General features: G+C 40.7%; 1 protein-coding gene across 3 annotated transcripts in view; it reads left to right on the forward strand.

Annotated features, from left to right (window-relative positions):
* The window catches only part of PELI2 (pellino E3 ubiquitin protein ligase family member 2), a 184660-nt gene that overhangs the window by 165056 nt on the left and 6360 nt on the right, over positions 1 to 13244 (forward strand). For all 3 annotated transcript variants that reach the window (XM_036308267.1, XM_036308275.1, XM_036308258.1), the window contains 2 exons: positions 5031 to 5228; positions 7251 to 7439. In XM_036308267.1, the coding sequence (XP_036164160.1) occupies positions 5031 to 5228; positions 7251 to 7439 (387 nt within the window). The remainder of the gene's footprint in view (positions 1 to 5030; positions 5229 to 7250; positions 7440 to 13244) is intronic.

Consider the following 13244-nt stretch of genomic DNA (forward strand, 5'->3'; position numbering starts at 1 on the left):
GTAGATAGAGCCATCATTATAGTCATAGTCATAGGTATAGACATAGTTATTTAAGTGCTAGTTTGAACTCAAAAGTAAGATTTATCAAATTCAGACAAAATAGTAAGTGGTTTTACTCTTCATGCCATTTTATTTTATAATATTCCCAATATTTTTTTTTCATTCTACTGAATATCTTAGTAGTTTTTGATGGTAACATTAGCATCTATATAGTTGAGGAAAATGTTTAAGAATAACACTATTTTTTCAATAGTTATTTCTTAAAAGGTGTGAGTGTGTTTATTTCACAGTGCTCAAGCTCACTGCCATAATCCTCTATTCACAGTTGCATTTCATGAGTGCCTACTGTGTGTCAGAAACTCACCTAGTTCCTGAACATAGACCACTATGGCTACCTCTCATGGAGCCTACATTCTAGAGGAGGCAAATAGACCACAAACAAGCAGGCATTCAGGCAGAAGGCCAAGGCCTCAGGGTAGGAGCAGAGTGAAGGAGGAGGGAAATGACCTGAGATGACCTTGGAAAGGCAGGCAGAGGCGGGGAGAGGTAGGGCCTTTAGGCCAAGTAGAGAACTTGGGTTTTATTCTAGGAGTTTGGAAGAAGCTGTTGGAGGATTTTAAGTAAGAGAGAGTTATAATCTGATTTATGTTTTTAAAAGATAGCTCCAGCTACTTTCTGTAGAGGAGAATGTAGGAGGCCAGTGTGAAACTGGAAAACCAGTTTGGAAGCCAAGGTAATGCAATCCAAGTAAGAGCTGGTGGTACCTGAAACAAAGATGAGGAAAAATGTGTTTTGGAGGTAGTGTGGACAGGATTTCAATAAGATTAAACATAGGTGTGGATGAAGGAATCAAGGATAATTCTTGGTTATTGATTTTTAGCTTGAGCAAATTGGATGCCAATCATTGACATAGGGAATCCAAGGTCTAAGAGGGACCTAGGTTCTGTTTGGAACATGTTACATTTGATATGCTTATTAGACATCCAGTGTGTGCACTGGGTGTGCTAGTCTGAACCCTGGGGGAGAGATCAGGGCTTTGCGGCTAATAGCTGGGATTTGATTAGATTACCCAGGGAGAGAACAAAAGGAGAAGGAAAGGGAGCTATTTACCAACTAGCCTAGAGGGGTTTCATTATTTGAATGCCAGGTACAAATGTGTCAGATATGCTGGCTGACTATAAGCCCTTGAAACTTCCGCAAGAGCCTTGGGAGAGAAGCTCAGTTGCAGTGGATTGAGGAGAGATGTTAAGGGAATGAGTAAGGAAATGGAAGCAGTAACTAGTGAGGAGTTTTTCAAGAAGTATTGCTGTTAAATGAATCAGAAATGAGGTAATAGTTTGAGGGTTGCCTGCTGGCAAAGGAAAGTGTTTTTTAAAGACAAGAGACAAGAACAGTGCTACTCAAACTCCTGGGCAGAGCAGCAAAAAGTCTGTTAACAGTAACTGGCACCTCGTTTCTCAAACTTAATTTGTTCCTGAAGGCTGTTTGAGAAGCGATGTGTTTGAAAACCGAATCATTTTTTTCCCATTAGTTGTATTAATCTGTTCCAGACCCCCAAATGATTCAATTTTAACCTTTCTTATATACACTACATGTCTAATTTACTGTTTAATTTATAAATACTTCTTAAATTTATCAAACTACCCACTACTAGCTTTAAACGAATTTTTCATATATCACTGCCTCAGAAATGCTACCACTAGCTAATTGCTTTTCCTTGATCCAGTCAACAGCAGTTTTTCTACCTATTCAATTGCCTGCAGTTGTTGTTTCATGAGCATTTTCACACCCTTAGCAACATTAGCACTCTTGATGGCCTCTTTATGTTTTAATTGTGCTAATAGTATATTTTGTATATGGGCCAGCAACAAAAGCATTCTCTCCTTTGTTTGTTGCCTGAGAGATGCTTTTTATCATGCTGAGGTATCAGCACAAAAGGGTTGTCAGGTGGAAAACTGAAGGTTTTGGTCAACCAAGACATTTTTTTATGAAAAACTTGGTCAAGAACCGAATTGTTCAAGATTGGAGCTGTTTGAGAACCGAGGGTAACACAGAGCAAGATGAGTAGGAAATTGGAAGCTGTTACAGCAGTTTGGTATTCCTGAAGCATCGGAATGGGTGATCATTTCTAATACTCATGTTATTGTATTTTTATAAGGTATCAGTGGCAAGTTGAAATTTACAAAACAAAAAAACTTGTTCTTTCCTCCAAGGAGGCACAGTTTGAGAAGCTCCAGGGTGTGTATGGTAGCTGGCATGATCCAGTCTCCAGAGAGAAATTGATGATGCAGGAGAGAGGGGTGGCAGGAGCAAATATTGGGAGCAAAATCCTTAGGAGGCTGAGAACATTGGGATCTCATGCATCCGTGGAGAGATGGGTCCTGAATAGCAGCAGCAATATGTCATTCTTGTCTTAGGAGGGAAGCCAAATAACGTTACAGGTGCAGGGACGTGGGAAGGGTTGGTCTGGGAAATGTGAGGGAGGCCCTTTCAGATTACTGACTTCGACTGGCAAGCAAACCCAAACTCTTCTAGGTATATTAAAATGTAAAGTGCTGAACAATGCTGTGTCTGTATCAGTAGTAAGGATTAAAGTTCTCCATGTGGCTACTGTATGAATATCAGCACTATATGAATATCTTGGCTTGTCTACATGAAATAATGTAAAGTTGATCCAATAAACAAAAGAAAGAACAGGACCAAGTTTTTCCACAGTGGGTGAGTTTTCAATAGGATAGTGGCTCAATTTTTTTCCTGACAAAAGCCCCCTGAAGTTTGTGTTCTATAGTATATTAATAATAAAAGCATAATATGCTAATTAGACCAGATGTACTTCCGGACGAAGTTGGGGCTGCAAGGGAAGCCCGGGTCCCAGGTGCCAGAGGGAAGGAAGCCGGTGCTGGCAGCTGTGGAGGAAGGAAGACCTACTCTTGCACCAATTTCGTGCATCAGGCCTCTAGTAAGATTATACTCGAGCTCTGCAGGTTAGTTTTAAGTGGAAGCGAATTGATAAACAAATCTTATATGACCAGTCAGATAAGTATCATGACTTGAAATAATTGATCCTAGCAGTATGTTCCAGCTGAAATAAAATGTCATGTATTACAGTCAATTTCAGTTAATTCATCAAGACATTAATTTAATACCTTGGGATGAGATCAGAATGGCCTTTCTTGAAGAGAATAATCGCTGTAGACAAGGAGCAGTTGTGTGACATTCTATTGGAGCGTGGTTTTAGCTTTGAACTTGTAACAACTTAAAAAGGCATGGAGGTGACAAATAAGGTCAGAGACTGTGTTGTTATGAGAACTCTGGTTTTGTGTGGTGACCAGGCAGTTTTAGAACTTTTCACATTTTCTAAGCTTCATTGGAATAGAGGTTCAGGATGGGTTTGTTTCTGAGTTTGGAGTAGCCTTTATTTTCTCCTTTATGCTTTCCTATATTTGTGAAATATTTTGCATAAGTATTTTTTACTTCTTTAATTGAATAAAAGTATTTTAAAGTGAAATAAGTCAGAGAAAGACAAAAACTATATAATATCACTTACATGTATAATCTTTAAAAAAATAAAAATCATAGAAACAGAGTTCAGAATGGTGGTTTCCAGGGGCTGAGGATGGAGGAGGGGGTTTGGTAGAGATGTTGGTCAAACAGTATAAACTTCCAGATGTAAGATGAGTAAGTTCTGGGGATTCAATATACCACATGGTGATTATAGTTAATAATGTTGATTATATACTTGAAAGTAGCTAAGAAAATAGACTTAAAAGGGACTTTAAAAAAATTAGAGTGGTCTGAATCAGAACTTCTGAGTTACATGCCCAGCTTTTAAATGAATCTAGCAGAGAGGAGAGCCTGCCACTTCAGAAAGATGAACTGTATGATGATATGATTTTGTAATACCTCTAATTTACATTTTATGTTGCATTTTTAAACAAGTTACAGGTTTTCTAAACCTGAAATGCATACATTCAGGCAATATGTATCTAGTTAAGTTGATGAATTTCCGTGAGCCCAGTGGTTTAGTTTATTCCAGGCACATTTCATTAGGACAAGAAATTAAGGTTTGTAAAAAAAAAAAAAAAAAAAAATACAGGAGAAAAGAGATATCTATTGTTGGTTGGTTTGCGATAGTCTATGCATGAGAATATATATGTGAGACTTACAAAAGAAATTTAATATTGTTCCAGGAAGCAAGCAGAGCTAAATTATGCAATATATATTAATACCTTCCCTTTTATGCATTTGGATAAAAAGTGTATTACATTGCTTATATTTTAGGTAGAATTTTGAGATCCAGATAAAGATTTCTGGGAAATTTCCTTTTGGGGATCTTACATGTACACATTTGTGTTCCTCCCGTTGGCAGCTTCTGAATCAAAGTCACTATTGTTAGAGCATTAATATGTTTAGCAAGAGATTATTCACTTACATATAAGTGATTTTAAGTTAAGAAGTCTCTTGGGCATATATATCATCACCGTTTTCCAGTAGAGATCCATAGAAAATCATTACATAAACATTTTACTATTTTGTCTTGAGATTTCCTTATTTGTAAACAAACACTTCTGTTCACAGGACAGAACAATTCCTGTCTTATTTGGATTTATTGAATATGAAAAGCTTTATTAGAACTGTAAGATCTGGCCAATGAAATATATGCTTTTTGACAGCATTTAAACTTAACCAAAGAAAGAAAGCCAATATAATATTATTGGCAACTTTTTAGACTTTCCCAAGAGAATTTTTTTAAAATCCCAAATTGAAATATTATAACCAGCTTTTTAAATCTTTCATTTGACTGCATCCAAACTTCGGCTGACTTGACTAGCCCTTTACATCCTCCTTACACTGAGGAATGGTAACAGGTTTTTGATCTTAGGTCTGGGTTAGGGCTCTTCTTTTCCCTTAAATTCTGACCTTCAGAGCAGAGATAAGGAATGTTAAAGGGATCCTGAACTCTCACTCCATTTGAGCAAAATATGATGACATATTTTTCAAGTGAGCTATCAGTGCTTTTATTTACTCAGGTGGGCAGATCAACCGAGAGCCCCATCGACTTCGTCGTCACAGACACAGTTTCCGGCGGTCAGAACAGTGACGAAGCGCAGATCACACAAAGCACCATATCCAGGTTTGCCTGCAGGATTGTCTGTGACAGGAATGAGCCTTATACAGCACGGATATTCGCAGCTGGATTCGATTCTTCCAAAAACATATTTCTTGGAGTAAGTACTATTCAGTACTTTGTTTCAAGACAAGCACCCACTGTCTGGCCAGTGTTGCTCAGTGGTTGAGCATTGACCTGTGAACCAGGAGGTCATGGTTTGATTTCCAGTCAGGGCACATGCCCAGGTTGTGGGCTCGATCCCCAGTGTGGGGCCTGTAGGAGGCAGCGATCAATGATTCTCTGTCATCATTGATGTTTCTCTTTCTCTCTCTCTCTCTCTCTCTCTCTCTCTCTCTCTCTCTCTCTTTCTCTCTTTCCCTTCCTCTCTCTCTTTCTCTTTATCTGTCTTTTCCTTTCTCTCTGAAATCAATAAAAAAAGAAAAAGAAAAGCACCCATTATTATCATATATGACATATAATTGTGACCAAAAAATGTATTTTACGTGATGCCTCTACTTAAATTTTGAGATTTTAATTTTCAGATGGCCAGTTTGAAAAGCTGTTATTAAAAATCTGAAAATAATCACCATTACTTGTTTTATTTGCTATAATAATTACAGTATGTATAGGAATTAATTTTTAAAGTATATCTTAACATTTTGCGTAATGTATTTATGATAGTTTTAAGGGGGTTTATTTTATAGGGAAAATAAATGGTCAAATCTAGATAGAGTTCAAAGGAAAATGTCAATTATTCATTCTTTCTGAAATTGAGTGTTTGCTGTATATTCGGTTATAGATGTGATATCACAGAGAACAAAACATTAAAATTTCTGCCTTCATAGGGTTCCATGTAAATTAAATCCAAAGGTTTTAGTGAATATCCAGTTTTCAGAGAGGAAGTGAAAGGGAGAGAGAAAGGTAGAAACATCAATGATGAGAGAGAATCATTGATTGGCTGCCTCCTACAGGCCCCATACTGGAGATTGAGCCTGCAACCTGGGCACCAGGCATATGGCCCGACTGGGAATCAAACCGTGACTTCCGGTTCACAGGTCGATGCTCAACCACTGAGCTAAACCGGCCGGCCCATATAGTTCCTTTTTTGAATCAGGATATTTTTTGTAGGGAAAATAAAAACACTCAAAATGGCCTAAACCATAATAAAATTGTATTATCCCACATTACAGGAAATGCCGAGCAAGGCCAACTGCAGGGTTGCTTGGTTCAGCGGTTCTGTGACATCCCAGGAACCAGTGTCTTTCTGTCTTGCCCTCTCCCTCTGGGTACATTAGCTTCTGGGCGAGGTCTTCCCATGGGTGAGAGATGCTGCTGCATTACCACATACCCCTGCCGCACGGCAGCTTCTGGCCGAAGAAGAGGTGGCAGAGGCAGTTTATCCCTTGTCTCTTGTCTCTTTTACTAGAAATTTTTCCAGGCAGCCTCCCAGAAGACTCAGTCAGGTCCCACTGGCCAGATCCGCCACATGCCCACCCCTAAACCAGCCATTAGCAAGGGGTTGGAATCATCAGACCTGGCTTATTGTACTCAGGATTTTCCCCTAAGTCATGTGAGCAATATCCGCATCAAGAGAGAGGAGCCAAATCCCTGCAGCACAGGTGTCCAGGTGTCTGTCCTGCCATTACAACAAGCTGCTGAGCCTTCCACCCACATCCTCTGCACTGATGCATATGAAAACATAGTGGCCGCATATTGTTGGCTTCACATTTGTTGAAATTTTGTATGTTTAATAGAAATGTTTTCCCCTCCTCTGCGCATTTCCCTGATAATGAGTTCATACAACGCATCTTTAGATGATGAGAAGAAAGCACTGCACAAATAAACAGAAGATTCTGGAATCACCTGGAGGGAGGAGGGTGGGTTGTGAAAAAGAACCTGTGAGGGAGAGGCCCAGGCTTCAGGTTGTTTGTTTTTAAGCTCCTGAGATAAATATAATGTGTCTCTGGAGAGAAATTATTCATCCATTTTACCACTTCTTCCATATTGTTGGGCTAACTGGACATTTTATTCTGACTCACTTTAAATCAAAAATTCACCACTTCCATCCCCTCCGCACCTACCCAATATTTTAAAGAGATTCTGGAATCCCTTCATTTAGCATGCTTTCTCTATTCTCCAGGAAAAGGCAGCAAAATGGAAAAACCCCGATGGCCACATGGACGGGCTCACTACAAATGGGGTCCTGGTGATGCACCCCAGAGGGGGCTTCACTGAGGAGTCCCAGCCCGGGGTCTGGCGCGAGATCTCCGTCTGCGGAGATGTGTACACCTTGCGAGAAACCAGGTCAGCCCAGCAGAGGGGAAAGCTGGTGAGTAGACTCCACTATGAAAAAATGCAACCGGCTACAGAAACCTAACTCGAGGACTGTCGCTTTCCTCCCCGAAATTCAGCTTTGTACAGGTACACGTGCTGGGTACCACTGGCCCAGGAGGCTGAGAATTCTGCTGCCCCATCCAACCTTAAAAGCATAATCATTTATAATATCCTTCACCACAAAATTCCACTTACATTCACGAAGAATAAACTTATTTTTAGTGTAAAACTTTACTAACTTGGAGAAAAAAACTTAAACAGTCTAAGACTAATTAGTGAAAATTTTGATTTACAGAATTATTTACTAGACCTTCTGGAACTAAAAGATAATTAGCTTTTTTTGAGTTTGTAACAAGAAATTAATACATAATTCCCTATATAACTCACCAGAATCGTAGTTATAGCTTTTTATTTGAAATAAGTCATATGTGCATTGACTTGGCATGCTAATATTTTCCAAGAACTATTATTACTTACCCCAAATGCCCTAAAGCAGTTGGTTCTTTAACCCTTTCTTCTATGGAGAATGATTGTAATACCTTGAAGGAGAAGCTTTGGGTTTCTGATCTTGCCGCAGCTATGAGGCACAGCGTATAAGGTTTTTTAAATTGAATTTATTTGGGTGACATTGGTTTCAAGTGTAAAACTTAATAAAACATCACACTGCATCGTGCGCTGATCACCCAAAGTCAAGTCTCTTTCTGTCCCCATTTATCCCCCCTTTGCCCATATCCACCTCCCCCACCCACCTTCCCCTCTGGCTAGCCCCACACTGTTGTCCATGTCTATGTGTCATATATATACATATATATATACACACACACACATATATATATATTTTGCTTAATCCCTTCACCTGTTATCACCCAGCGTCCCAAACCCTCTTTTCTCTGACAGATGTCAGTTTGCTCTGTGTATCTATGCTTCTGTTTCTATTTTGTTTGTTAAGTATTTTGTTGACTGGAGTCCACATATGAGATCGTATGGCATTTGTCTCTCTCTGAATGCCTTGCTTCACTTAGCATAATAATTTCCAGGTCCAACCATGCTGTTGCAAAAGGTAAAAATTTCTATTTCTTCTTCTTCTTCTTCCTCCTTCTTCCTTCTTCCTTCTTCCTTCTTCCTTCTTCCTTCTTCTTTCTTCTTTCTTCTTTCTTCTTTCTTCTTCTTTCTTCTCCTTCTTCTCCTCCCTCCTCCTCCCTCCTCCTCCCTCCTCCTTCTTCTTCCTTTCTCATCCAATCATCTAAAGGTTCTCAATAAATATTTCACTTCAGTACTTTCAATTAGTTGTTAGTTAGAAGCTAGAACAAGAGAGAATAAATGCTTTCTTCAAAATTCCCATAGAAAAAACATAGGGAAATAAAGGAATGATCCAGCATTTTTCAGAGAGAAAGATGATAACCAAATATTTTTAAACTGGAAAACGAAGATTGGGGGGGGGGGGGGTATTTTACTAACCTGACTTTTCTCTCCTTGCTATTTATTATTAGGGAATTTTTTAAAAAATATATTTTATTGATTTTTTACAGAGAGGAAGGGAGAGAGATAGAGAGTTAGAAACATCAATGGGAGAGAAACATCGATCAGCCGCCTCCTGCACATCTCCCACTGGGGATGTGCCCGCAACCCAGGTACATGCCCTTGACCGGAATCGAACCTGGGACCCCTCAGTCCGCAGGCCGACGCTCTATCCACTGAGCCAAACGGTTTCGGCAGGGAATTTTTTAAGTTTCTATTTTTATACCATCACTCAGCTACAGGTACAACTGCTTTGATGGTAAAGCCCAGTCTTGGAACATCATGGCTGAGTAAATATGAGAAGTGTTTTTTAAGAGAGGCCAAGCAAATTTAATAAACTTTGTCTAAATGCTTTTAAAGAGATTATAAATAGGGAAGAAAATGTTACAGCAGTTTTTCCAAATAACTTTTTGTCTCTGATCACCAGATAGTGTTACACAACACTGACCTATGTTGGCCATCCTGGTTATTACTCATTCTAACAGCAACAGTGAGAAGTCAATGAAAGATTGCTGGGTGCAGGCACTGCATTAACATTTCAGAGACATCATTAGCTCCTAATTTAATCTTGACAGCAGCCTTGTCAGGGAAGTGGAATTGTCCCCCTTTTATGGGTGAGGAAGGTGTGGAGTAGAGAGGTCACTGTATTTTTCCATGTATAAGATACTTTTTCTAAAATTGTTAGACTGAAAATCGAGGGGCGTCTTATACACAGAAGTCAGACAAGGAGGGAGTCTTGCAGGTGCATAGCTGCCTATACCTTGTCAAACAGGCTTCCTCCAATCATGAGCCTTATTGTTAGTGACGTCAGCTGGTGCTGTAATTGGAGGTGGAGGTGGAGGTGGAGAGTGTGCAGATGCAACAGAGACTGGAGCATTCTGAGCCCATAAAGATGTCAAAAAAGAAAAAAAAAAAGATAAATACCTGTAAGTGATTGTCTTACTCTGCAAAATTCAAACTGAATGTGCTCAGCTATGCAAAAGAGCATGGAACTAGAGCTGCAGAGAGACAATTTGGACCTCCTCCCACTGAGTGTGTGATCAGACAGTGGAGAAAACAGGAAGAACAACTCCTTAAGATGCCAAAAAAGAAGAGGGCGTTAAGAGGAAAACCAGCAAAATGTTTAAAATATTGATTTCTTAATTTGGGGTTGGAAAAGTGGGGTGCGTCTTATGCATGGAAAAATACAGTAAATATTGCCCAATGTCACAGAGTTAGAAGGTGGCAGTAGATTGGATGGAAACTTGGTTCCCCCTGTTTGAGAGTCTGGACTCCTGGCCATCACTCAGTACCGTCTTGTGAGGAGTCACATCTGGCTCTCATCTGAGATGGTCATCAGAGCATTTGCCTCCTGGGCAAATGTAAAGCATTTGTAGCAATCCACAAAAGGGCTTGTTTATCCCAGAGGCCATACCCGGGATGCGTGTCTTGCCCACTCTGGAAATTGTGTAGTGACCCAGCTTACATGCTATAGTGTGCCAGAGACAACTCCAAAGTATGTTAATATAGACTAATGTTAGTTTTCCCTGGAAGTGACCCTGAGACCTACGTAAAGCTGTGCTGTACTGTCTGGTAGTATATCACTGACCCAGCCAACAGTAAAGGTTTCCAGTTTCTGTCAGTCTGGTCTTGGACTTTTGGGTGACACTGTGGGGATGAAGGGACATCCTCCTGCGATCCCCACTTGAGAACTTGGAGAGCAGTTTGTCTCTCTCCAAGAAGAAAGCCTGCTGATCCTTTGCACTTCCATTCCAGTGTGTGACACTCTGGTCCCATACGTGTTACCAGTAGCAGTTGATAGAAATTGTGTGTCTTGAAATAGCATTTGTAATTTAATATGGAAATATTGAACTAAGATGGTCAGCTGAAAGTCCAGAATATTTGTTATGACAGCAGTCTTTGCCTCCTGGTGGAGGGTTTTGTATTAACATCATACTCAGTGTTTAATGTGAATCAGTTTACTAGCATGTTTTTAACAAGTCACCACAGTTGCTCATTATTATAGCACATGATGAGCCTTTGGTACTTGAATTAAGTGTGGGGGAAATATTTTTTCAGGAGCTGAAACCCCTGAGTAAATAAATAGGCGAATGAACTGTGAATTGTGTCTTACTCATTTACCTAATTAATGATAACATGGTAACATTTATAATACTGCTCTAGTAGACTCAAGTATTGATTACACTATATTGGCTTTCTGTAAAATTAGGTAAATTCAGTTAAGTTGATTTGCTTACCTAATTCTAGGTGAAATTATAAAAATACCCATATTGTTGCCCAGCCACAGTGGCTGAGTCAGTTGAGCTTTATCCTGTGCACTGAAAGGTTGCAGGTTCAATTCCCAGTCAGGGCACATATCTGGGTTGTGCGTTCAACCCCTGGTGAAGGCATGTATGGAAGGCAGCTGATCCATGTTTTCTCTCACATGTATATCTCTCTCTTTCTCTTTCCCTTCCTCTATCTAAGCACCTCCTCCATCCTCATGGATGCAAGGATTAAAAATAACAAATAACCATAGTGTTACTACGCATAGGCTGTACCAAATGCTCTGTGTTAATTCTCTCTCAGACATCACTCAAAGCAGCCCTAGGAGGTCAGTATTGTTACTATTTACAGACGAGGAAACCAGGCTTTAAAAGGTTGTCACTTGCTACAGGTGGAGGATAGGGCTTTCAATTCTGTTTTCTAAGTTTAGCCATCTGATATTTCAGGGCCTGTAGGTTTTAACTATCTCTCACTTCCACAACCCTGTCTATTCCTTGTGCCTTCTCCTTGTCCCCCTTTTGTAGAATCCTATATAATAAAAAGCTAATATGCAAATTGTCCCCTTGGGAGTTCGACCAACTAGGAGTTTGATCACTTACTATGATATGTGCTGACCATCAAGGGGCAGCACGGAACACAGGAAGACCCCACTGGCAACTGGGGGAAGGAAGGCCCCAATCAGCCCTGATCGCTGGCCAGGCTTAGGGACCCTACCCGTGCATGAATTTCGTGCACTGGGTCTCTAGTTTAAAAAATAAAATCCAAACCCTTGCCTCTGCACAGTGGTATCTTCCCCATTCTACCCCCCACACTGTATTCTAGAGAAAAGCTACACATTTTGTTCATAGATAAAGGTAGCACATAAGAGAGTACAGATAGGAAGAAAACAGGCCACTGTGTGGGCAGCCACTATGGTTCCGAAGGCAAGCCACAGGCTGCATTCTGAATCAGCGACCTCCCAGCAAGACCTGAATGATGAGTGGGAGTTCCCCAAGCGAGGGATAAACATGGGGTGGGGTGTGATGGAGAGTGCTACTCAGCACTGGTGCGCATGCCTGTGGGCAATCCAGTTCAATGCATCCATAGACTTGAACTGCGTGCACTCATCACAGGCAGCCCTGTTTTACTGCGAGCTGCAGCAGCTGAAGTCGAGTGGCCATATTGTGAAGGTTAGAAGTTTGGGCTTCATCCTGATGGCAATGGAGAGCCAGCACAGTCCTTTAAGCCAGAGAATGACAGAATTTCTGATCTTCCCCATCCTCTCTTCTCCTTACATGGTTCGTTTCCTGCACCCCAGCCTTAGTGGGGGGTACCCTGGCTCTGTCCTTGACCTCCTGCCCTCCCAGGGACCCCGGTGGGTAGTCTCGTCCACTCCAGGGCTTCACCTAGATGATGATAAATCCCAGATGTGCTTCTCTGAGCCACACCGGCCTTCTGTGCATTGCATTATAGACACTTTGCACAACCCAAAACCACACACCCAAAACTGACCTTACTATCTTTCCCCCCAAATCTGCCATTTCTTCTAGAGCAGTGGTTCTCAACCTTCCTAATGCCACGACCCTTTAATACAGTTCCTCATGTTGTGGTGACCCCCAACCATAAAATTATTTTCATTGCTACTTCATAACTGTAATTTTGCTACTGTTACGAATCATAATGTAAATATCTGATATGCGGGATGTATTTTCATTGTTACAAATGGAACATAAAGCATACTGATTAATCACAAAAACAATATGTAATTATATGTGTTTTCCGATGGTCTTAGGCGACCCCCGTGAAAGGGTCGTTCAACCCCCAAAGGGGTCGCGACCCCACAGGTTGAGAACCGCTGCTGTAGATCATCTGTCCCCGGAAAGCCCCATTCTCTATAGACAGTGAAGCCAGATACGTAGAAGCCTTTCTTGGTGAATCGGAGCTGAGGGCTGTGAGTCCAGTTCCTCCACATTTAACATCTGTGCCACCGATACTCTCTTTGCTGAGCTGCGCCCACGCTCTTTGCCTGGAGAGGGAG

This window comes from Myotis myotis, unplaced genomic scaffold (genome assembly GCF_014108235.1).
Source record: "Myotis myotis isolate mMyoMyo1 unplaced genomic scaffold, mMyoMyo1.p scaffold_m19_p_1, whole genome shotgun sequence".
NCBI classification, from domain to species: Eukaryota; Metazoa; Chordata; class Mammalia; order Chiroptera; family Vespertilionidae; genus Myotis; species Myotis myotis.